The following is a 24,874-nucleotide window of genomic DNA, read 5'->3' on the forward strand; positions in this document are numbered from 1 at the left end:
TGGCTGGGTGATTCTTTGAGCTAGAAGGAAATTTTGGTTAGCAAGACTCCCTGCTAGTAAGAGTCCATGGACTCCTGGGGTCCTCGATGTGCAACTGGGAGGGACCTGGGAGACCACCAGGGTCACACAGCTGAGGCAGGATTTGAAACTAGGACACCTAGATAATATTGACCTGTGAGGTTTGGCCCTCGGGGATCATCTAGAGCCATGCTGGGCCCATAGCTCCCAGGAGGGCCCCGGGGCAGAGAACAGCCCTCGGCTTTGGGCCCAACCAGCATCTTAGCCTGGCCTCGCTATAGGGCCACTGTAGGGGCATGTGTCTGGCGGCCACTCAGCCCTCGGTGTTGGGCCCAAGCAGCATCTTAGCCTGGCCTTGCTGTAGGACCACCGCAGGGGCATGTTTTGGGGTCACAGAGCTTGAAGAAGCAGGGTAGCTTCAGACTGAGTTGGAGGGACCTTGGGAGTCATCCTGGGCAGAAGAGGTAGGCGGGTTGGGGGTGGCCCGAGCTTTCTCTGTTCTAGTCTCTGCCTCCTCAAAGGCTCTAAGAAGGAGGAGGGACTTGCTCAGGGTCCAGCCACAATAATGACTCCCTCTTTTCCTCTCACCATCTTATGCTCTTGAGTGTCAGGCACCATAGCAGATTCTGCTCAGATCTGAGCTGGTTTAAGCCATCCCTGGGGCCCTCGGGACAGCGGTGGCTGCTGACCAGCCCCTCCTAACAGAGAGGACAAGAAAGAGCCAGGGTGGGGGCGTCCCCTGGCTTGGCACCCCCAGGAAGTGTGCAGGGCCCTGGAGGTGCCAGGCGGCCTTCATTTATATCCGTGTATATGATCCCACAGGTTGCAATTCCCCCAGCTGGCCCTGAGGCGAAGGTTGGGCCAGCTCAGCTGCATGTCTAGGCCTGCTCTGAAACTCCGCTCCTGGCCTCTCACAATCCTCTATTACCTTCTGCCTTTCGGTGCCCTTAAGCCTCTGAGCAGAGTAGGATGGAGGCCCGTGAGCAGGGTAAGTGTGTGCAGGCGGTATGGCATGTGCGTGTGCATACGTGTGTGTGTGTGTGTGTGTGTGTGCAGCCAGTGCAAATGGGGGATTTGGGTTCTGTCTGCAGAGTTGGCCCAAGACAAAAAGTCCCAGGGAGTGTAGGTGGGGACAGGAGAGAGGGAGAGAGCTACAGGGAGGGAGAGAGAGAAAGAGAGAGAATAAATGAATGTGTCTGTGCTTTGGGGAGTGTGCAGCTTTGAAATGCACCGAGTAGGCGCGGACAGGTGTGTAGGAGTGCACATGCCCGTGGGTGTGTCTGTCTGTCCGTGTGCACACGTGGGTCTTTCTCCTCGCATCCCCAGCACTTTGGAAGGGACATCTTCATACTCCACGTGTGTAAGCTTTGCTGGAGCCCCAGCAAAGAGCCACAGTCCACAGAAGTGGGGTTAGGAAAGATGAAAAGATGGCCTGGCCCAGCCCAAGATAGCATGTGGGGGCCCGAGGGGTAGCTCCCACTCCCCCCTGGGACAAATCAGGAACCTTAGCAACCACCAGGACCAGGTCAGCCCTCTGCCTCCTTAGAGAAGGGGTGGCTTGGCCCCAGAGGGATGGCAGGGCTTCCTCCAAGGTCACACAGAGAAGGATCTCAAGCCCCTTGCAGTGAAGCAGCGTCTGCAGGAACCCAGCCCCCCCATCTCTGCAGGTTTCCTGAGAGTCAGATCCTAGAGGGAAGCACAAAAATGGGATTTCCTGTACAGACTTCCCATTTCTGTCCAGAAGAGGGGGGGCCAACCCACAGAAGCTTCCAGCAGGTGATCAGGGATGGAGATAGGAAGTGCTGAGGGGCCAGGGCCAGGAGGGGATGCTAAGAGGAGGCCCTTGGGCTCTGGCCTCCCTAGGCCTGGGCTGCCCACATGGTGCAGGTGTCTCCTTGAGGTGACAGACCAGCACCCCACTTCCAGGTCCACCAAGATGAGTCTTGAGTTCCTCCTCCTCCTCAAGGCCTGGATGCTGCACTCATTCTTCAAGCTTCTTTCCACCAGTCACTTAGGCCCTGACTCCCCACAAATTGGATCCCCATAGGTCCTGGTACCTCCCTTTGTGGTATGCCCTCCCCGCAACGGCTGGTGTGACCCCTCCCCACCCCATCCTGGGCCACACAGAGCCTGGAGCCAGCTTGTGGCCTTTCTCCCAGATGTCAGGGCCCTCTGGCTAGCTGGGGAAGGCTGGAGAACTCCAGACAGAACACTTTCACATTGGCATCCCGACATCTTTGTTCTTCCTTGCTGCCTTTGGGCACATGCCTCTTGGCAGGCACACTGAGCCAGCAGATGAGCTCTAGTCCTGGGGTTGGGGGATGTAGAGTCTGCTCAGAGGGTGGCTGGATCATTCCCTACACCCTTGGACATGACTAGGCACAGGCCAAGGGAGGAAAAACCACTTTGGACTAGGGCAAATGGTGCAAAGGCTTCTGGGTGGAGGCAGCATTAGTGAATGGGGACGGCATGCAGTGAGGCTGGGTGGGAGAGGGTCCGGGGGATGACCACAGGACCCCAGCTTGGAGGCCCTCTCCGCTAGTCATTTCCTGTTAGAATAGAAGAGACCTGTAAGTAAAAATGGCCCACCAGAAGAGCCATCCTGGGGACTGTCTCTTCATTCAGGGCCTCCTCAGTGTTTAAAGTTAGAATCAAATTGCTTTTGAGGCCTGTGAGATTTAATACAGCGACAACCAAGGAAGGACGCAGAGCAGGGTGTCTAAGGCGGCGGCGTCAGGGTAGCAGTGGCCCAGTCTGAGGGGAGGGCTGGCGGGTGGTCCCCAGAGCCTCTCTCACCAATGTGATCGTGTGCTTGGCTTCTCTCCTTTGGGCCTGTGTGGGTGTGAGCAACTCCACATGCCAGAGACCTTGGGCCACCAACCCTGCCATGTTACAGATGACAAAACTGAGGCCCAAAGAAAGGGTACCATAGGCCAGATTCCAAGGCTTGGGCCCACTGCTCTGACTTCTGTCCTTCCATCATGGGGCCTCACCTGTCCCAGGAGGACACTGAGGCCTGCCCAGGTCACTGAATTCCAGGCCTTAGGACCCATGTTGGGGCTCTTTCAGCTCCTGTGGGGGTCCCTAAGCTACCCCTCATTTTCCCTTTCTCCCCCTCCAAGTTCAAGGGAATGGCTGCACTTGGGGAAGAAACGCCAGCAGGGGGTGGGATCTGACCCCACTCTTGTTTCCTTGAGGCAGCACAGAATTCTCAGGCAGATGTTATCCACATCACAAAACTTGGGGAGGAGGGGAGGGTCTCCAGACCAGGGCACACTAAGCTGTGCCTGCCAGGGCCTGTGCCCCGCCTCCTCCCGCAGCCAGAGCAAGGCTTGCAGAATCGTCAGACTGAAAAGTCCTGGGGGATGTGCCACCCAAACGAAAGGCAGGGGGGAGGGGACGTGTGGGGGGAGGGAGTGCCAGGGGCCTGCCGGCATCCAGCAGCTGACCCCCTGCCATTTGCCGGTATGGCTGCAGGTTGCCCTGTACAAGTCTGTACCCACGCGGCTGCTATCCCGGGCCTGGGGGCGGCTGAACCAGGTGGAGCTGCCCACCTGGCTCCGGAAGCCTGTATACAGCCTTTACATCTGGACATTCGGGGTAAACATGAAGGAGGCCGCCGTGGAGGACCTGGACCACTACAGGAATCTGAGCGAGTTCTTCAGCCGTAAGCTGAAGCCGCAGGCCCGGCCCGTGTGTGGCCTGCACAGTGTGGTGAGGCCCGAGGGTGGCTGGGGCAGTTGGCAGGCTGGGCACGGGTGGGGTTGTTACAGGAAGAGGCTTTGGGAACTGGGCCCAGAGAACCCTGGATCACAAGTCCCTAGAAATCAAGTCTAAACCCATTTCCCAGAGGAAGAAATGGGCCCAGAGAGGACAGGTGACTTGGCTGAGGCCACGCAGGAGGTTACAGTGGCTTTTGCCACTGCCCTTTGCTGTCCACTCAGTTTTCTTGGGCTCCCACTGAGGACTTAACCGAATAGGCCCTGCTTGGGAGCAATCTCTTCCCTGGCCATGCCTCCCTGTTCAGAAGCAGGTGGGGAGGGGGTGCAGAGAGGGGCTGAAGGTCACGGCCGTCCGGGGTCATGGAGCCGGTCCCTCCCATGTCATCCAGATCAGCCCATCGGACGGGAAGATCCTCAACTTTGGCCAGGTGCAGAACTGCGAGGTGGAGCAGGTGAAGGGGGTCACCTACTCCCTGGAGTCCTTCCTGGGCCCGCGTGACACCCCCGACGAGTTGCCCTTCAGCAGAAACGGGAATGGCAACGGCGGCGGCGACAACGGTAGCAACAGTGGTGGCAGTGGCAGTGGTGGCGGCCAGGGTGAGTCCGCCAGGGGGGAGCAGCAGCGCCCTCTGGGGATGCCTTCCACCACACGAGGAGGGACACAAGAGGGACTCTGCCCAGGGGCTCATCTGCCCCTGTTCCTGCTGCTCAGGCCTAGAGTCAGGATGATTCAAACACTCGATAGCTGGGTGACCCCTGGCAAGTTACTTCACCTGTCTACCTCAGTTTCCTCAGCTTCAAAACGGGTGTATGAATAGCCCCTGCTCCCGGGATTGTTGGATTGAGGTACTGAGTACAGTCCCTGTAAGGGCTACCTACTGTGTCATCATCACTATCATTACGAGGTTGCTATCCCCGTCTTGTGGCTGAGGAAATGGAGCTCCTAGTCACGTGGTGGGGAACGTGGGCCAGATGGGTGAGCCCTCACTGGCCTCTTAAAGCAGCCCCCAGAGATGGCCTGGGGGGAGCCCGGGACTATCACGGGGAGGACTGGGATGGGGGGGAGCGGCTCCCAGCAGGGGCAGCCACTTAGGGCTGCGCCTCGGCCCCTCAGCCTATTGGGAGTTGGCTGGTAATAGGCCCACAGGGAGAAGGGATCCACTTAGTATCAGATGCTGACTCTGGGCTGTATCCCATTCTGTACCTGGGGCAGTCCTCTGCCCACCCCCTCCTGGAGTTGTTGTTAAGTCATTTTTCAGCCATGTCTGACTTTATGACCCCACTTGGGGTTTTCTTGGCAGAGATACTGGAGTGGTTTGCCATTTCCTTCCCCAGCTCATTTTACAGATGAGGAAACTGAGGCAAACAGGGTAAAGTGACTTGCCCAGGGTCACACAGCTAACAAGTATCTGAGGACAGATTTGAACTCCGGTCGTCCTGACTCTAGGCCCTGTGCTGTCTGCATTATGGCACCATTAGGTGTCTTGAGTGGGGAGAGCACTGCCTCTGCTCCCTGCTTAGGACTTGGGGCCCAGGTCTGTTTTGGCAGCTTCAGCATTAGGAGCGTTAGTTCAGACGGGTTCTGAAGGCCCGTCACTGCCTGGGGTCTGACCCGGCACCTGCCAGGGTGGACATGTGTCAGAAGGCAGGCAGACACTTGCAGGCGGGCCACTCTGGGAGCCCCCAGGGCAGCATCAGCTGACAGGCAGCTGGGTTTTAGACAGACCCGAGTGGCTGCAGCTACTGTCCTTTGCACAGAGCTCACAGGCCATCTCCCTTGCTCAAAGTCCGCCAGCTGGAAGAGTCCGAGGCAAACCTGACCCCGAGGCCAGCACCCCTCACAGACCTGTCCCTGGCCCCAGCCCACATTGCAGTGGGCTGACCCCAGACTTCCTAGCCATGTGCCAGCCTTGGGGGCCATCCAGGACCTGTCTATGGCCTGACACTCTGTCATCCCTTCAGTCTCTGCAGCCACAGCTCGCAGCTCCTTCCAGAACCAGCTGGTCACCAAGGAGGGGAATGAGCTGTACCACTGTGTCATCTACCTGGCCCCTGGGGACTACCACTGCTTCCACTCCCCCACGGACTGGAGAGTAGCTCATAGGCGGCATTTCCCAGGTAGGCACCCGGAGCTGGGGCAGCCATCAAGGTGGCCTTGGTGTGCCCGTCGACCTCCATCCCCCAGAAAGGGGAGTCAGCGTTGGGCTAATTCTGGGGGAGCCAGGCTGGAAAGTCGAGCCACACAGGAGGGCTCACCCAGGAACATCGGTGGCCTGTGCCCGAACAAGCCAAGCCAGGCAGGAATAACATGGGCCAAGGGTCACGCTCAGCGGGCATGGGCCCAGCACTGTCAGGGCCGGCCAGCCTATATCCTGAGCATGTCTTTGTGGGATGTGACATCTGACCCAAAACCTGTGCTGTGCCCCTTCCTGCCCCCTTTCCCTGTCCCTCTCACTCCCCTTTGCAGTCACAGGACTCAGCTGAAAGGGAGCATTTAGTCCAAGGCCCTCCTTAGACCATCCCAGGCTAGACGCTTTGGTGCCAACCCTCTCTTTCTCCAATGCAGGCTCCCTGATGTCAGTGAATCCCGGCGTGGCCCGCTGGATTAAGGAGCTCTTCTGCCACAATGAGAGGGTTGTACTGACTGGGGACTGGAAGCACGGCTTCTTCTCCCTCACGGCTGTGGGTGCCACCAACGTGGGCTCCATCCGCATCTACTTCGATCGGGTAAGTGAATCCGCTATGGAGCTTGTTCAGCAACAAGCAGATATTATGGAGCCTCTGCTCAAATCCAGAGCCTGGGGATGCACAAGCAATGATGAAAAGCTGGATTTGCCTTCCAGGCCTAGTCTGGGGAGGCGGATCCTGGAGGGCAGTCAGAAGGAAGCTGGTGCGGCTTGTAGGTCATCTCCAAGACCCCTTCGGGCATTTGGCCTTGCCTGACAATCCCAGGAGGACAGGCCTCACCACCAGCCTGATCTTGCGTTCTTTTCTGACCTACTCCTTGGCCTGCTGACATGGCATCTCCCCTCCTGGAGGGCAGGGCCCTCTGTATCTTAGGTGCCCACCGACGTATCGAGAGGGTAGTGCATGTGGAGGGGAAAGATGAGTTGGGCCCAGGCTGGGATGAATTCTAAATGCCAAACAGGCCCTTGTAACCTTGTATTGTGTCTTGGCTGCAGTAGAGAAGAGCGGGTTTTAGGAAGTTTTGTCTTGGGAGCCTTTTGGTGAAGGATGGATGTAGACAGAAGGGCCCCCGTGCTGGTCTAGGCATGGGGTGATGGGAAGTGGCTCAGGGTGCCCACCCAGCCAATCTGCAGATGAGGGCTGGGAGGGAAAGCAGACACTGGATCAAGTCCAGAGCCCCAAACATCTTCTCAGTATCGAGCAGACCTAATGAGGTGTACTGTCACAGGAAGGATACATGGGTACAAAAAGTCAGCTTCGCAAGTATTGGCTAGGGGCATATAGCTAATTAGCAACAACTTGGAAAAGATCTGGGAGTTCCAGTGGACTCCCAGCTCACTAACATCAAACTGTTAATCCAAGAAAGCCGTAAGAAGGTGCTAGACTCTGGGGAGTCTGCCCTGGTGGACGCAGCTAGGCCAGCTCAGGCATCTAAGGTTGCCTCCAGTGAAAGCCGGGGCAATCACCCTCACTGGAATGCTTCACGGGAAATATGGGTGGCTTCAGTTAGAGCACATTAAGAGTTAGAAAGCACTTTACAGATACCCTGACAACAACCCTGGGAGGTAGGTGCTATTATCCCCACGCCACAGAAGAGGAAATCAAGGCGGCAGAGGTGAAGTCTGAGACCATGTCTGAACTCGGGTCTTCCTGACTGTGGGGCCTGAGCCACACTCTGTGAAGGGGATTCCATTTGTGGAAGGTCTGGACTGGAGGTCCACCATTCCCACCCTTGCGTTCTGAGACAAGACTGGGCTAAACGCACAGCCCAGCTAAGCAACACAGGGACAGCAGGAGTCATTAGGCCCTTCCCTCGATGGCCCATAAGATGGCTGCCAGTAGCCTTGGGAGCTGGAGTCCTTAGGCTGCTCCCACCGTGGCCACTGCCCCTCAGGAGCAGGAGTCCTCAGGCCTTAGTTGGTGGGACGACCACCAGGCTCTGGTTGTTGACCCCTTCTTTCCCTCCAGGACCTGCACACAAACAGCCCCAAGTACAGCAAGGGCTCCTACAATGACTTCAGCTTCATCACGCACAGCAACAAGGAGGGCATCCCCATGAGAAAGGGCGAGCACCTTGGAGAGTTCAACCTTGGCTCCACCATCGTCCTCATCTTCGAAGCTCCCAAAGACTTCAATTTTCATCTGAAGCCAGGGCAGAAAATTCGATTTGGGGAAGCTCTGGGCTCCCTCTAGAGCCAGCATCTCTACCACAAGGTTGATGCTCCCAAGGAAACTCCTTCAGATCGGCGCGAGGCCAAGGCTTTGGACTGAAATGGAAGCGGCCCCCGAGCCTGGCTGTGGGAAGCAACAAGGTGCCTTGCTCTGCTTGGACAGGGATTGGGAGCACCAAGGACTTTGTCCCAAGGTCCCGTGGTCCCCAGCTCTACCAGTCAAGCCTTTGAGAAGGGAGGAGAGAGGGAACCTTGCCTTTTCCTGTGCCTTCGGCCCCGAGGTAGTGCAGGCGCAGGGATAAGCTGGAGTTTATTTCTGGATTCTGCACCAGTTTTCTGAACTGGAAATACTATGTCTATACTGCATCAGGTTCCATGGGTAATGATTTTTTTTTGAAGGTGGTAAACATTTTAATTCTCTTTCCGTTAGTGGCCATTGTGGGATACAGCCCAGCGTCAGCCTCCTCCCAATAAACACTCCCATGATTTCCTGGATCTTTTCAGGCCTTAATCCCTCCCAGTGTCTAATCCACTGCCCTGCCCTGTTCCCTGGATCCTCTGGGCGCAGGGCAGGCCCTGGAGCCTGATCTGGGCCTGATCCCAGTCGCCCCCACCAGGGGCGGCCAGGGCTCCAGAAGGGGCTTCTTTTTGGTGCATGGGGTGAAATGCACCCAGCATTGACTGTGGACCAAAAGCTCAGCTCCTTGAGCCCACTCCAGACATTTGGATGATTTTTGGTGTTTGTTTCATTTCTGAAAATTTACTTACTATGGAAATGGTGGGGGAAAAGCCAAATCTTCCTTTGCACTTACTACTGGGAACGTCTCTCCTCTTTCTTGCCAACATAGGCTGTCTGCTAGGGCTTGTCAGGGAGGCTGTGCATGAAAATGGAAGGCAGGCCTCCGGTTGGGGGCAGGGGCCCTTCCTGGACTAAGAACATTGGAGAGAAGAGCCAAGGCCAACAGGCCTTGTTGAGGCTCCCTTGGCTCAGCCACTAGCAGCTGAACCAAGGGAGCAAAGAGCAGGCGCGGCCAGGAGAGTGAGAGGAGTGGCCACTGCTGCCCAGCCCAAGGTGGGAGCATCCCCTCCATCCTGGACACAGGTCTGGTTCCCATTTTCATCACCTCTGGTCCGTAGCTCAGACTTGCAAGAATGGCGGTGGAGGCGGGCCCTGGGGAGCAGCCGTTTGCTACTTGAAAGGGGGCAGAAGAGGCCCCTCCCCCTCTGGTGGGGAGCTGGCACAGTACGGCCAGGCACTGCCTGGACACCTGCACCAGGTACAGGGAAGTTGCTGCTCTTGATTTCAATCAGCTTGTGTTGAAAGAGGCAGGCAGATGGGTGTGCCCCAGGCCAGCCCTTTGGGGCGCAGGGGCATTGCCAGGTAAACAAAGGGGAAAGGGACAGGTTTCCTGATGATGCTGGTGATGCTGTGAATTTCTCCTGCCTGGAGAAGCCATTGAATCTTCAACTGTATCAGTAGCACAGTATTTTTGTATGTCAGTGGAAGACTTAGGGAACAGTAATTCATTTAATTGCAGACATTTTCAAATAAAAAAATACATTGCAACTGCTCATTGTGTGCCTACTGTCTTACGTCTCCACCCCAAATCAAGCCAATGCAATAAAAGTGTGAGGGGGGAGGGGATGCGGAGGATCCTGCTGGCCCAGGGGCTCCCGTGGCGCTAGGAGGAGAAGGCGGCCCTCAGCACCTGGAGGCGGGCCGCGTACCGCTGCACCTGCTGCCGCTCAGCTCGCAGCTCCTCCACAAGATGGGCGATCTGCTGCTCAACCTGCAAGAGGCAGCAGGCGGGCTGGGGGCCGGGTCCCGTGGTGGGGCCCCTTCTGTCAGCTCTGGCGCCCTAGGTCAAATGCACACTGTACCTGGTGAAGTTCTTGCTGAACCTGCCGCCCTGCCTCCTCCTCCTCTGGCCTGGGGTCCTCCATGCTCAGCGCTAACCACTTCCTCAGGCTGCTGGCCTGTCTCTGCCAGGACCTGGCGGGGAGGGACAGGATACGGCCATCAGAGAGATGCAGAGCCCTCTCCAAGAAATGCAGGACTAATTCTGCCCCGAGGAATCCAGCCTCTCCAAGGGGAAAAGGAAGTTGGACAAGGGTGGATTATGTTCTAGGCACAATCTGAACCCAGGTCTGCTCTGTGCCATGCTGCCAACACAAATGCTGGGAGGGACCGTCTTACACAGGAGACGATTAAGGCCTGGAGGGCAGTGACCTAACAGTGACGACCACCCAGTGCTCACGTCCCTACCCTCTGGAGGGGACAAGGGGAGAAACCTCTCCAAAGGGAACGTGCCCCAGTGAACACAGCGCTCAGTCCCATAGTGATGGACACTGGGTGACCTCAGCCAGGGGTGGGAAATCTTCAAAGGGCCACCTTTGAGGACCTGGAGGGCTAAACGCAGCCTCAAGGCCGCAGGTTCCCCACCCCTGGGCTAGACCTAAGATCCTTCCCCAGCTCTGGAGTCATAGCTCTAAGGGGCAGAGCGTGTCCCCAGAAGAGGGGACAAGCCCCTGTCCAGAGCTGGCACACACACCCTGGGAGCTCCCAGACAAGTCACAGGTCCCAGCTCTGCCTCATCCTCACCGGGTGACCCTGGGCTAGTCTCTTCCCCTCTCAGCCTCACAGGTCTCCAAGGTGCCCCCTCTCCCACTGAGGCACGGCTGTGGGGGGATAGACGTCGGGACCCAAGGGTCTCAGCCTAGATCTGCCACTGAGTGTGGGACCTTCCCACTAAGCCATGGTGCCCTTAGGTGGCCAAGCACCATCCTCCAAAAATGATTAAGGAACATGTCTCCCAAGCCACCTAGAAATGATTTCACACTATAATCCTTGGCTGTGATCATATCCTTGTACTCTCCCACCCAGAGGCACCAATCGGTACCACAAAAGCCAACATATCTGTCACAGCTGAGGCAGGCAAAGACCAGGAGACAGGAGAGCACGGCATGGTGTGGGGGGAGAGAGGAGCAGTACGTGCTCTGGAGGGCTGTGGGGCTACACTGGGCAGAGCCCTAAATGCCAAACAAAGCTATCTGTCACTGGCTTAGAGGCCCGAGGGGGCCCAGGGGCTGAGGGGAGAAGGGTCACCGAGGCAGGGGCCTGTCAGGAGGCAGCCATGCCCCAGCTGGTTGGTTGTCAGGCTGCAGCGCCCTGCGGGAGCCTTGGCCAGGGGCTCACCTGAGGTTTTGCTTGTTGGCCTGGTAACTGAACAGTTTCTCCTGGATCTCCTCGAGCTCGGCCTCCAGCTCACCGCCATCTCCCAGGATGCCCAGTGCCCCTCTCCCTGTGTCGGCCTGTGAGCCTCCTGAGGGAGAGATGGAGGTGTCTAGCTTCCCAGGGCCCCAGGCTGCTTGGCTGGGAACGCTGACTTCATTTCTGGCTTCCAATTCTCCAAGCAGGGCATGTGGGGATCCCCGGTCACCCCTGCCTTTTTCAGGGCTCAGGGAGGGGCAGACCAGGGCCCAGGATCAGCCCTCAAGCTAGGAGAGGCCTCAGGGCCCACACTGGGGCAGCTCAGTGGCCCAGTGGAAAGCATGCTGGGCCTGCAGTCAGCAACACCTGAGTTCAAATCCAGCCTCAGATACATTCTAGCTGTGGGACCCTGGGCAAGTCACTTAACCTGTCTCCCTCAATTTCCTTATCTGTAAACTGAGGATCAACATAGCTCCAATCTCCCAGGATTATTGTAAGGACCTGGCACATAGTAGGCTCTTAAATGTTTGTTCTCTTCCTCACACTGACATCAGGACCACAAAACCCTTTATGGAGGACAAGAGATCTGAAGACAGAAATCCAGCTCTGTTTGGCACCTGAGCCACGGCTTCTTCCTCTATACAAAGAAGGGTTAACATGAAGTGGTCTTGAGGGTCCCTTGGTGATCCTAGGGTGCCTCTCATTGCACCAAAGCATTCCTGCAAACCCAACGGGCCTGAGGATGCCTGAGCCCATTGCCAGGAAAAGGCCCCTGGGTCCGGAGGCTCACTGGAGAGCTAGATGGGAGGCAGCCCTGGGCACCTTCCCACCCCGAGTATCACACAGCATGTTTGGCGACTCTGCCTCAAGCTCCACATGTCCCCAGACATAGGGCCATAATACACGTGGTGAGAGCATGGAGGGAGGCCTGGCTACCCGGCACAGCGTGAGGCCTGCCCACAACGGCCCAGTGGGCATTCAGACCTCCCTGGGGATCCTGTGTGCTCCTCTCCTCCAAATCTGGGCTCACAGAGGCCAGGCAGGAAGACAAGGGCCACGGCGCCATCTATGTCATGTCCCAGGGCACCACCTACCTGAAGCTTCCAGGCCCAGACTGGGTTTCCCCTTGCTCCCTAGGAAGCCCTCAGGAAGAAGCAGATGGCCACCAGGTTGGGGACACCCCCTCTCTGCAACAACAGCCGCAGGCTCTCGGGGGCCTGGCAGCTCAGAGGAAGGCTTCCCAAATGCAAGCTGGAAGGCAAGGACACAAGATGACCGCCCTCTCTGGGGGTTTGGGGCAGAGAGTGGGGAAGCAGGAGCCTGCGGCCACCTTCCTAGGGCAAGTGTGAAGGGAAGCACTGACTCAGGGAACACTGCCTGTGGAGTCAGAGCCCCAGCTCTGGAGGAGACATTTGCCCTCCAGGCTTTACTTTTCCTTCTCGTAGAATGAGGGGGGCGTGGGGGGCAGAAGTAGAAATGCCCATCACTAAGATGCTTCTGCCTCTAAACTTTGGCTTATGAACTTCCTCCTCCAAACAATAAGATCCCTAGGGAATGGCTGGGCTTCACTGTGGGGAACAGCACCACCCTCAACCCTCCAGCGCTGACAAACCAGGACCTGAGAGCCAGCTGGTCCCTGACCTGAAGGGACTAAGGACAGGTCACATAACTCTCCACCACATCCGCATGGGGACAAGCCTAAGGGAGGCTGGGAAAGAGGCAGCCCTTAGGCTCCCATGCCAGAAGAAAAATTAAGAAGTGAACCAAGGAGCTGTATGGGCTTGGGAGCCTTTTGGACTTCGACTTCATGGAACAAAACATCCGGCCATGTTGTCCTTGTATCTCAAAAGGGCTGGAGCCCCTTCCTGGTCAGCAGGTGTGGATTAAGAAGGGGAAGAGGAGGCCAACGAGAGGCCAAGAACACGGAAGACAAAAAGGGCCATGTCAGCTTTCTGGGAAGGGGACAAAACCAATCAAATGAAACCTTCACAGTGTTTGGGTCATTTCTCTTCAGCATCTACCTACGGCTTGTTCTCCTTTCAGAAAGATTTCATTTTAGACATGTGGGCCATATACAGAGGGGTGACACTGGGGAAGATGTGGGGAAAACTTCCTGCCCAGGGCTCATCCAGGGCTCCTCCCAGGACATCCACAGGAGGAGGTCAGGGAAAGGAGGGAAGGCAAACAGGTCCCTGAAGCAACTCACACTTTCCATCGGGCCTCGGTCACCTGCCATGGAGGAGTGGGGAGGCGAAGTGGCCTCAGGGTGGAGGGGCCTGTGGCCCTGAGGCTTCAGGAGACTCCTAGAGCCTACACCGGTCCTGATGCTGGGTCCTGGTGCCACCAGAGCAGCAGAGGGGCTAGGCTGGGCAGGGAGGAGGGACATAGCTGTTTCTGCCAGAAGCCTAAGACATAGAGAGCCAGTCAGTCAACACATTATTACAAAAATCATAGAATCTAAGAATCCAACATCCGCCCAAGCTGACACCAAAGATCCCCATTATAACCTGCCCTATGGTGTTTATCCTGCCACTGCTTGAAGACCCTAGAGGAAGAGGCACCTGCTGCCTCTCAGGGCAGCCCATCCACCTAGGGCCTGTGGGCAGCACACACTTAGGGTTAAAGTCGAAAGCCTCCTCCCATCACTCCTGGTGATGTATGGCCCTCTGGGACCAAGCCGAAAAAGCCTAATCCCTCCTCACAGGGACAGCCCCCCAAATCCCTGAAGGGAGATAACATACCCCCAGCCCAGCATGATGTCACTTCTCCAAGGTAAACCTCTATTTGGCAGGTCCTGGACTCAAAGCCCTTCCCCACCCTGACAGCCCCTCTCTGCACACTCTGAAGGTTCTTATCAATGTCCTTCTTAAAAGGGGACACATAATAAATACCCTTTGACGCAGCAATACCACTAGTAGGTCTGTACCCCAAAGAATGCAAAGAAAAGGGAAAAGGACCCACATGTACAAAAATATTTTTAGCAGCTCTTTTTGTGGTGGCAAACAATTGGAAACTGAGGGGATGCCCATCAATTGGGGAATGGCCGAAGAAGTTGTGGCATATGATTGTGATGGAAGATTACTGTGCTGTAAGAAATGATGAGCAGGATCAGAAAAACCCATGAAGACTTACACGGACTGACGCAAAGTGAAGTGAGCAGAACCAGGAGAACACTGTACACAGTGACAGTCACATTACAGGAGGAAGAACCGTGAAAGACTTGGCTGCTCTGACTGGGACAAAGATCCAAGACAATTCCAAAGGACCCATGATGAAAGACGCCATCCACCTCCAGAGACAGAAATGATGAGCAGATCGAAGCAGACTTTTACTTTCTTAATTTTGTCTGTATTTTCTTTTACAACATGGCTAACAGGAAATGTTTTATATGACTACACATGTATAATCGGTATCAAATTGCTTGCCTTCTCAAGGAGGACAGGAGGGAGGGAATCTGGAGCTCAGATTTTTTAAAAATTGTTAATTTTTTTCACATGTAATTGGGAAATATTTAACAAAATAAATAAAGATATATTTTAAAATGGGGGAGGCATAGAATGGAAGTTGATACCCTTACCCTAGCCAGAGCTGTTCAACTTTAGGTTTTTATTGAAACAATAGACAATGTTTTTTGATTTGCCATTTTAGTGAGAGCTCTGCGGAAGCTCGGCTTCGTTTACTAAAGCATTGATGTAAATTTCTATGTTTGTAGACAAAATCTGAGCAGGGAACAGCGGGTTTTCAGCTCTGGCCTCTCTATGCAGCCCGAGGGCATGATCCTAGCTCAATGTCACTAGAACATCTGATGAGCAGACCTTCGAGGGCTTTATCCAAGTCACATAAAAATGTGAAGCAGCATGGGCCCCAGCACAGATCCCTGGGCTCCTCCCCTAGACACCTCCTGCCACATAGACTTGGAACTCCTACTGACTTGTCTGGAGGGCTGCTTGGCCAACCAGTCTGGAGTGTGTCCTGCCACAAGAATGTCATGCCGCTTTATGGAAGTTTTGCTAAAGCTAGATAGACTGTGGCCACGCTATTCCTCATCTAGTACTTCAAGTAACCTGATCCAAAAGTGAAATCAGGCCAGTCTGAGTGAGGGCTTGTGGTCCTCTGGGATCGCTGCCTCCCCATCTAGAGTTGGCCAACCATCCCTTTGACATGGGCAGGAACCAAAGTCAATCTCATTTCTCTAGAGTTTGTAGACTGCTCCTTCTAAACACTTGCTAATTGAAAAAAAAGTTAATTAAAAGAAAATGGAGACATGTGTCCTTTTCCAGTCTTGTAGGATCTCTCCTGTCCATGATCTTTCAAATGTATTAAGAGTGGCTCACATCTGCCAAATCTCTCCATGTCCACAAAGGCAGGACCAAATAGCAGTCACCTGCTTGGGTTCTCCCACTTCTCCAGTCTTCTCCCATCAACACATTCTACAATCCAGGGAAAGAGGCCTCTCTGCCCTTCCTCCAACACAAGGCTCCACCTCCTGTCTCCAGGCCTGGAATGCTCTCCCCTCTGGTTCTCAGTGTTTTTCTGGTTTCTTTGAAGAATTCAAGCTGCCTTTCAGTGGGAGTCCCTTCCTGGTCTCCTTAATCATCTGGGCCTTTCTCCTAAAGGTCACCTTCCTTCTCCTCATGACGATCATCTCCATCCTGGGTTTATAAGCTCCTTGAGACCAGGCAGTCTTTCTTTCTTGGCCTTTCTTTGTATCCCATGTCTACCATGGTGCCTGGCAGGCAACAAGCGCTTAACAAATGCTTGCTGCTTAATGTTTAAAACTGAAGTTGGTTGGTAAGTCCCTAAGGATCCACACTGGTCTCTTCTGACAGATGCCACTGTAATGGTCTCCCTTTGTGCCTTCATAATTTCCTTCTTAACATCTTCCATTCCTTCTGGGATGACTTTCCTCCATCACATTTTAATTGTCTTAAGCCCTTTAAAATGGCTTTCATCAAATCTAGGTGCAGGCCTTGGTAGGCCCACATCTCCTCCCCAGCTCTCTCCAAAGCTCCCTCCCACCCACCAGAACCTCCCTGCCAGGGTGACCCAAGGCCCTCAGAGGGCTCCTCCTCCACCTCATGGGGGACGAGATCACCCCAAGGCAAGTCAGGGAGTCATGAGCTTCTCCAAGGCAGCCGTTAGAAAACACACACACACACACACACCAGCAGATGTTTCTAACTCTGGGTCCCCGTCACCAAAAGGTGTTCTCCTTCCCAAATGCCTTTGTCTCTTTAGTTCTTTCTGCCTAGGTGGTTGCCAGTGTCTTCCCACAGCTGAACACCCCCTGGACAACCTCCATGAAAATGGGAAAACAGAACTGGGCTGGAAGGTCTGGCTCCAAGACCCGGCCCCCCAGTTTATAGGAGAGGAGGAGGCCCTGATGAGGGAAGGAGTTGAACGAGCTGGAGCCCAGGCTCGGCCCCAGGTCCCAGCCATTCTGACTCTGCCCTGGCTTCCCTCAGACTCTCAGCTCCTAAGGATCCTGGACAGAAGATGATGCCAAGGCCAGCCCAGGGATTCACTCAAGGAATCCTGAACATCTGTGAGGCCCAGGCAGCTCCATCCTGGGCTGCTGCTGGCACATGGAGGCAGGTTTACTGCTGAGGTGGCCAAGGACTTCTTCAGCCCTCATTCTAAAGGTCTGAAGACACTGACCTCCCTCGGGCCACACAGGGCAGGACTGAGGCTCGCCACTGACTCTGGAATCCAAACTGATTTGTCCTGGCATTCAAGGATTTCCCAACCTATCCAACCTAATTTTCCACAATTTCTTCCAGCTAGGCAAGTGGTGGGCAGAGCACCGAACCAGAAGTCAGGAGGACCTGGGATCAAATTTGGCCTCAGACCCTTGGTAGCTTCACCTACGTCTGCCTCAGTCTTCCCACACATAAAATGGGAATAACGTCAGCGCCCACCTCCCAGGGTTGTGAGGATCTAACGAGGTAACATTTATAAAGCAGCGTCTGGCACATAGTAGACACTTAATGTTTCCTTCTTCCCAAGAGTAGAAGGTGCTCACAGGCCACACCCATCCTCACCGCGGGCTCTCCTCTCACCTCCCCAGACCTCCCTTCTTTCAGCCAGGCCAGGCTCCCCCAACTCCAGCTGTTACCCCCGCCCCAGAGGCCCTCAGAGCCGGGATCACTCACAGTCTGTATGTGCACTGCAGGGTCTCCTGGGGCCTGTCCTGCCTCCTCAGCCAATACCAACACCAGCAGCGTGCGTTTACCCGGCACAAGGGGGTGCGCGAAGGGCAGGCGCTAGTCTGATTTTGCAGATGAGCATTTAAGGCAGGATTCTAACAGCATCTAGAACCTAAATTCCCTGGGGACAAGGACTAACTCTGGACCTGACACACAGCAGGTACTTAAATCAGTGCTTGATGGATTGATAACGCTTAGCCTCTCGGTGCCTAGATTTCACTGGCCGGAAAAAAGCCCACACCAAAACAACAATTAGCAGGAAACAGTCCTGGCCTCTCCTGGCCACGGCCTTCTCTGCCAGACCCATCTGGACTGTCCTTGGGGGGTCGAGATGAAGCCTGCTCTCCCCGGACTCAGCATGGACTGGCCTGGCCTCCACTGGGGGCGCTGAGGGAGGAAAGGGACGGACGCCCATCTGCCAGGCAGGTAGGTCAGCCCTGAGCGAGATATGGGCATGGAGATGGAGACCCGAGTGCCAGACAGGCCACCAGGCACACAGCCCCTGCCCAGTGCCTGCAGTCACAGAGCCCTGACACCTGGTGCTCAGCACAGAGAGGCGCTTCTCCTTCGGGCCTCAGTCTCCCCATCTGCACCATGGGATAATCGCCCTCCTCAGGCTGCTGTAAGCATCATGCTCTCCCCCTTACCCAGGACACAGGTGCCCAGCAGCACTATCCCTCTCCAGAGAGTCCAGGAGGAAGTCGGGACGACGAGGCTGCTTCCTTACAGGGCGGACGACGTTCCTGGGAAGAGACAAACGGTGAGATTGCCTCCCTGCCCTGTGGCCCCTGGCACAAGCTCGCTGACCCAGCACTTCTGGAACTTGAACGGGCTGGATGGGGAGGCCGGGGGCCGTCGGCAAAGGTCCCATCCCAGCCCGAAGGTAGCGGCCGCCTCCTCTTACAGACCTGGCCAGGGTCATAACAAAGCCAGGCTCCTCCTCGTCTCCATGGCCTGTCCTCTCTGCCTCAGGCCCCAGGTCCAAGCCCGCCTCCTGCCAGGGCCTTCCCTTTGCCAGTTACTTCCTGTTTGGCCTGTGTGTTTGTACACAGCTGTTTGCAGGTTGTCTCCCCCAGGAGCCTGGGAGCTCCCTGAGGTCAGGGACTGTCTCTTGCCTCTTTTTGTGTCCCCAGCACAGTGCCTGGCACATAGTAGGCACTTCATAAAAGTTTACTGACTCCGTTCCGTAGCAACTCCAGGGCTACATAAGCCCCAACAGAAGCTTTCCTCCTCTTCCACATCCCAATCCTGTCACCACCACTCCCTGCCCCCACAGCCCCCCTCGGCCCAGGTTTTGGGGCAGAATGACCAGTCACCTTAAGGACCCCAGAGAGCCAATGGTTTAGCCAAAGCGGGCACAGAAAGGTGAAGGAAGGGGCAGAGGAGGAGGGGGAAAAATACTAACCAAACTTAATACATTAAGACCCTCTCCTGTCTGAACTCTGGGGCGTCTGGGAACCTGCCAAGGGCCCCAAGGGCAAGAGGCCAGCCAGCTAACACAGTGTCCACAGCAACCTACACATAGTCAAGTGGCCTGAAACACATCACAGATACATGCCTAAGAAAGGAGGGCTCACAGGGGACCCCAACTCGGCTGGGGTTCCCTGGACAGCTATGGGCCAGAGCCAGGCCCAGGACACTGGGAAAATGCTCAAGATGGGGGAAGGCAGGGGCCCCAGCAGGACAGACCACTCAGCGGACTAGACACAGGGTCACTCACAGGTCAGGGAGGTGGGGGTCTCCAGAAGCCAGCTGAAGGGGCCAGCCCCAATACTTGCTGGGCCTCTGAGGAGCTCTTGACTGCTCTGCATCCACAGCGGCTTCCCCGGCGGTGGCAGGGGGGGCATCAGTAATGGGGACCTCGAATGTCACTCTCTTGCAGGAAGCAGTTCCCAGGAAGTGGGATCTGTCCTTGGCCAAGGCTTTGTGCTTCCAGAGTGTAGCACACCGATGTACAACCTGGTGCAGATTGCGGGCCACCTGTCCAACACACACAGTAATCCCCATCCTAAGTCCAGCCCCTGGGGGTACCTCAAAAGGCAGGGCCTAGTCATCCCTCTCCAGAGATGGGGAGCAGCCCCCAAATACCAGCCCGGGCCCCAGACTCCCCATGGGTCCAGCTGCCTGCCATGAGCCACACAGAGGCAGCACAGACCAGTTAAGAAGTCGGTCTCCCCCTGCCCAGCCCGTCAGACCGTCTCAGGAGTAAAAGAGCAGGCTCAAGGAGAAGATAGGGCCCTTACCTGGGCCTGCTGCTGGGCATGGAAATGCCCACGGAAGCTTTTCATGCCAGCCACAAACCTCAGGAGGCGGGTGACACCCTCATGAACCAGGCTGTCATGGTAGGCCAGCGCAGCCCGCTCTAGCCGGGCTTTCTTTCTCCTCTGCTCCTGCACAAATCCCAGCCACGCATCCCAAACCTGCAACAAAGGCAGCCCATGTAACCCAGGGGCAGCATGTATGGGCTCCAGGACCAAGGGAAGATGGCCACATTCCCTGCATAGCAGAGCCCAGGAAACAGGTCCCAGGACTGCGACAAGGTCACCATCCCTGGGCATGATGGGCCTGTGAAAAGGACCACATGAGCTTGGAGGAATGTGAGCGGCCAGGCTGTCTGGCCTCCTCGGGTCAGAGGCAGTAGAGGAAGGCTCTGGGTAATGCCCACAGTTTGTCCAGGGCCCCGCCACCCACCCACGGGAGAGGAAGCCTGCCATGTGAGTGTGACATCTGGGCATTCGCATGAGTCTCCAAATCAATTCCACACACACCGAGCACCAAGTAACAATGGGCCGGGTGCTTCGGCCGTAATGGGGCTCCTGCTGTAATGAGGGGAGGGGGCCAGGGGCGAGATCCTGTTGTGGCAGAAAGAGGCCTGGCTTTGGAGGGTCACTCACCACCACTCACAGCCTCGGCCTGGAAATCCTCCCATCAAACAGGGGCCCATGTTCTAGGAGGCCCAGAGCCAGAGCACAGAAAGAAGGGAGTGAGCGCCCCACACAAGGCTGGGGCCACCTACCTTTCCCTGCAGTGTGAAGGACCAAAGCCAGAGAGCCCGAACAGTGGCCTGCTGCTCCCGCTGCTTTTCCCCAAGCTGTGGGCCAAGGATGAGGGGTCAGACATGCCACGAATGGCCCAAGAAGGGAAAGGCAGCTGAGAGAGGGCAAGCGTGAGAAAGGGAGTGAGGAAGGAAGGGGATGGGGTGGGGAGAGAGAGAGACAGACAGACAGATAGACAGAGGAGAGACAGAGAGATGGACAGAGAGAGATGCAGAGACAGAAGCAAAGGCACAGAGAAGAGGGAGACAGAGAGAGGAGGGAGAGAGACAGAGAGACCTCAGAGTGACAGCCCAGGGGAAGACAGGAGAGAGCAGAGAAGGGTGAGAAGATTGCCAACAGCTGGAAGAGAGGAGGGGAGGGGGTCCAAGCAGGAGAGGAAGTGAATGCCAGCATGTGGGGCCTCCACAGTGACTTGGGAGGGTCCCCCAGGTGCTCTCCACTCACAGCCCCAGCAAGGACTGTTTGGAGACCAGGGAGGATGTGGATAGAGGACACCCCGAGGATCCCCCACACTGCATCAGGACAAAGTGCACCGTCACCCTTCTTGCTGGGACAGAACCCTCCAAAGATCAGAGGCCCTGACTTCCCACTGGCTCCCCAAAGAGGGGATGAGGGCCACGGAAAGAGGAGAGGACACAGGCTGCCCACCTGGCACTTCCACATGGAGAAGGAGGAGCGGCTGAGTCTCTGAGCCATCAGCTGGGCACTCTGCCTCTGCAGGAGCTAAGGGGAAAGCAACAGGGGGACGGACTGGCTCCCAGTGCTCCAGGGGATGCCAGGCCAGGGACAATCTCACGAAAGCCCTGAAGGCCTGATATACTCTACACTCTCCTTGGACTTAGGCATGGTTTGCACCAAAAGGGAAAACTGGACCCTGGTTCCACGGGCAATCAGCTAACCCCAGCCCTGATGGAGCCCCCGGCCCATACCCGGGGCTCTGGGCTTGGGTTCCCACAGCTGCTCACCATCTTCCGGATACATTCCAAGTGGTACTTCTTCCAGTGGGCTAAGCAGGCCTTCAGCAGCCTCCTCCCGTGGTGCTGAGTGGCCCGCTGCAGCTGGGCTCTCTGCAGGGAAGCCCTCTGGCCACATTTCCACCAGTGCTGGAACAAGGCTCGGAGTCGACCTAGAGTGCCAAAGCAGGGTGCAGATGGCGAGTCAGAGGCTGAGGACACCCAGCCACCTTCAAGGGCTAGAGAGCCCCCAGCTGGGGCGGCCAAGGAGTTGGGCTGGAATCCCCGCTCCATCCCATTCTGCCCCGGAGGTCCTGGCTAAGTCACCTCCACCCGCTGAGCCTCCCCTTCTGTGCCAGGAAAACGAAGGTGGAACCAAAGAACCCTCTCAATGGCTCCTCCCTCAATCTGGGGGTTCACCTGAACTCTCCAAAGAGGGAACGATGGGATGAAGGCATGGCATGCAGTGACCTCATTTTGCCAGCTAACCCACCTGGCTGGTGCCAGGCCTGGAGCCAGCCCCCTCCTCACCTCGCTCCAACTGCTTCCTGGCGTCTATGACAGCCATGTCTTCCTGCTGCCGGAAGTATATCCTCAGCGATGCCGTGTCCCTCCAACGGATGGCCACCTGCGGAAGGGAGGGATGGGCCAAGACAGGAAAGGCGCCTTGGATGACTGCTTCCCAAGAGTGCTGACCAATAAGCATTTATTACGCACTGGCTAGGTGCCAAGCATGGGAGGTACAAAGCGAGCAAAAACCATCCTTGCCCTCCAGAAGCTTACACTCTTATCAAGGAAGAGAACACATCTAAGTCTGTACATCCAAAATGAATGCAGAGAGGATGGACAGTAGCCTGAAAATGGAGACACCTGCAGTGGGGACACAATGAGCTGAGTGTGGAAGAAAGCAAGGAAGTCTGGAAGGCAAGGGGGCGAAGAGACGAGAGGGCAAGGAGATAAGGGGGCAAGGGGGCGAGGGGACGAGGGGGCGAGGGGATGAGGAGATGAGGGAGTGAGGAGGCGAGGGGGCGAAGAGACAAGGGGGCAAAGGAAGGAAAGCCTTCTGGGCATGGTGGGCAGCCAGGGCAAAGGCATATTGGGGAGACAGTGCTGTGTGCTAAGAACAGCAAGATGTCCAAGACGGGGGAGGAGGCAGATGGGAAAGCCCCAGAGGGGGCCCAGCTAGAAGGGCCCACCATGCCACAGGACTTCTCTGTGACCCTGGAGGCCCAAGGGAGCTGTGGGAGTCTACGATGGTGGCCTGGGGCTAGGCTGTGTGCTTTAGCAAAAGCTTTTTGGCAGCTGAGTGGAAGCTGGCCCGAGATATGGAAGAACCTGAATGAAGGAAAAAGCAGTGATTACTCTGTGCCAAGAACTGTGCTAAGCACAGGGAACACAAAGAGAAAAACCAAGATGTTCCCAGTGCTCAAGAAGTTCCCACTGTGGCCAAGAAGACACAAAAGGAAGTCAAGGCCTAGAGATGGGGAGGCTAAGCCCAATCCTGAGGTACAGCCGGCAGGCCTAGAGCTCTGGGGCTGCACAGTCTGGTGAGAGGTGCTGGCGTCAGTCTGAACCAGGCCAGCGACAAGGGAGAAGGGGATGGAGGCAAGAGAGGTTGAGGAGGGACAGACAGACAGCAAGATCTGGCGGGGGACTGGATGGGGGCGTGAGAGAAGGGAAGGGTCTCTGAGGGGCTGGGCCTAGGGGCACTCTCAAAAGTCACAGGCAATTTGGGAGGAAGGGAAGGTCTGTTCTGGACATGTTCTGAACTTAAGTAGCTTTGGGCCACCCAGCCTGAAATGTCCACTGGGCGATATGAGCCTGGAGTCCAGGACAGAGTCAAGGGCTAAAAGGGCAGAAAAACAGGAAGTGATGAGCACTAATCAGATAACTAAACGCAAGGGAAATGAGAAAACTAACAAAAAAAGAAACCAGGAGAAAAAAGTGAAGAGGACGTAGGAGAGAGCCAGCCATGAGAGTCACTGACGGGGGGCAGTTATAGGTGGCCAGGGAGGGGGCGGGGGGTGGAAGCAGCATCACGAGAGAGGCCAGGGAGCAGGCCTCAGAAAGGGTGAGGAGGACAGAGAAAAGGTCACTGACCGCGGCAACTGAGAGATGCCAGGGAGGCTGAGGGACGCAACCGAGCCTAGCTGGCCACTGTTCCTTCTCCACAGCCACCAGAAAACCCACCAGGCAGAATTCTGACCAGGAAGGCCAAGGCCAACGCCAAGTCACAGGGAGGCAATCTTCCAGCCTAGGGTGGCTCAGGAAGAGAGGCAGAGAGGTCTGCGGGCAGGCACTGAGCTGGCGAGGACACCAGAGGAGGAAGCACCGGGGTAGGGAGAGATGCCAGGGAGCCCTGAAACCGTACTAGGCACAGGTATAGGCGTCATCTGGAACTGCCATCAGCCATGACCCAGGCCCGGGCCAAAGATCCAGGGGAAGAGAGACAGTCACAGGTGAGGGTGGACCCTCGATGTATACTGAACAAAGAACAAGTTCCAGAAATGGCCCTGGTGCTGCTCAGTCACTTCAGTCACGTCCGACCCTGTGACCCACTGGGATTTTCTTGGCAAAGATACTGGAGTGTTTGCCATTTCCTTCTCCAGCTCATTTTACAGATGAGGAAACTGAGGCCAGCAGGGTCAAGTGACTTACCCAGAGTCACACAGCTAGGAAGTATCTGACTCGAGAAGAGGGGTCTCCCTGACGGTCCACTATGGCACCACCGAGCTGCCCCCAGAAATGGCCTACACAATTACAACACACTTCACACAGATAAAGAGACACCCAAGCAATTGTTCATACGTGGGCCGAACTAAAACGAAGAAGTGATAATTCTCCCTAAACTCATTTACGATTCAGCGCCACGCCAACCAGAGAACGAGTTTATAGAGCTGGGAAAAGCAACAATAAAATGTGTCTGGGGGAACAAAAGGTTAAGAGTGTCAAGGGGATCCGCAGAAAGAACAAGGCGGAAGGCAGGGGCCTGGCCGTCCTGATCTCGCCAGACCATCTGGGGCCAGGGAGGGGACAGATCAGGAACACGAACACGGCGTACAGAAGCACATGAGCACGGAGACCTGATGTCTGATACGCCCAGAGATCCCAGCTCCAGGGCAAGAACTCCCTGTGACGGAAACCAGAAAGCAGCCTGGGAGAAGCCGGGCACAGATGCACCTCTCCTACCCTACCGTGCGCCAAGATAAGCTCAAAATGGGTACGTGATTTCGATCTAAGGGACGACGTCACGAGCAAATCAGTGGTACATGGCAGAGGTTACCTGGCAGATCTAAGCATAACAATTAGAGAGGTTCACAGGAGGTAAAATAGATAAGTTTGATTACATA

At 56.0% G+C, this 24,874-nt stretch overlaps 2 protein-coding genes across 6 annotated transcripts in view; one reads left to right on the plus strand and one right to left on the minus strand.

Annotated features, from left to right (window-relative positions):
• PISD (phosphatidylserine decarboxylase) overlaps window positions 1-9,672 on the plus strand; it is a 57,632-nt gene extending 47,960 nt beyond the window's left edge. For 4 of the 5 annotated variants that reach the window (XM_036761267.1, XM_036761283.1, XM_036761298.1 and 1 more), the window contains 6 exons: window positions 841-1,006; window positions 3,496-3,732; window positions 4,130-4,337; window positions 5,703-5,858; window positions 6,307-6,467; window positions 7,896-9,672. In XM_036761267.1, coding sequence (XP_036617162.1) covers window positions 841-1,006; window positions 3,496-3,732; window positions 4,130-4,337; window positions 5,703-5,858; window positions 6,307-6,467; window positions 7,896-8,120 — 1,153 coding nt within the window. In that variant the 3' untranslated portion in view covers window positions 8,121-9,672. The remainder of the gene's footprint in view (window positions 1-840; window positions 1,007-3,495; window positions 3,733-4,129; window positions 4,338-5,702; window positions 5,859-6,306; window positions 6,468-7,895) is intronic. The other variant, XM_036761277.1, reaches the window with a different exon arrangement.
• The window catches only part of SFI1 (SFI1 centrin binding protein), a 69,539-nt gene continuing 54,334 nt past the window's right edge, over window positions 9,670-24,874 (minus strand). Inside the window, exons 22-33 of the mRNA XM_036761309.1 lie at window positions 22,056-22,152; window positions 21,537-21,697; window positions 21,220-21,294; window positions 20,532-20,606; window positions 19,759-19,935; window positions 19,236-19,495; window positions 18,163-18,258; window positions 13,516-13,714; window positions 12,404-12,560; window positions 11,295-11,421; window positions 9,980-10,091; window positions 9,670-9,888 (exon numbers count right to left, since the gene is read on the minus strand). Coding sequence (XP_036617204.1) covers window positions 9,781-9,888; window positions 9,980-10,091; window positions 11,295-11,421; window positions 12,404-12,560; window positions 13,516-13,714; window positions 18,163-18,258; window positions 19,236-19,495; window positions 19,759-19,935; window positions 20,532-20,606; window positions 21,220-21,294; window positions 21,537-21,697; window positions 22,056-22,152 — 1,644 coding nt within the window. The 3' untranslated portion in view covers window positions 9,670-9,780. The remainder of the gene's footprint in view (window positions 9,889-9,979; window positions 10,092-11,294; window positions 11,422-12,403; window positions 12,561-13,515; window positions 13,715-18,162; window positions 18,259-19,235; window positions 19,496-19,758; window positions 19,936-20,531; window positions 20,607-21,219; window positions 21,295-21,536; window positions 21,698-22,055; window positions 22,153-24,874) is intronic.

This window comes from Trichosurus vulpecula, chromosome 1 (assembly GCF_011100635.1).
Source record: "Trichosurus vulpecula isolate mTriVul1 chromosome 1, mTriVul1.pri, whole genome shotgun sequence".
Taxonomy (NCBI): domain Eukaryota; kingdom Metazoa; phylum Chordata; class Mammalia; order Diprotodontia; family Phalangeridae; genus Trichosurus; species Trichosurus vulpecula.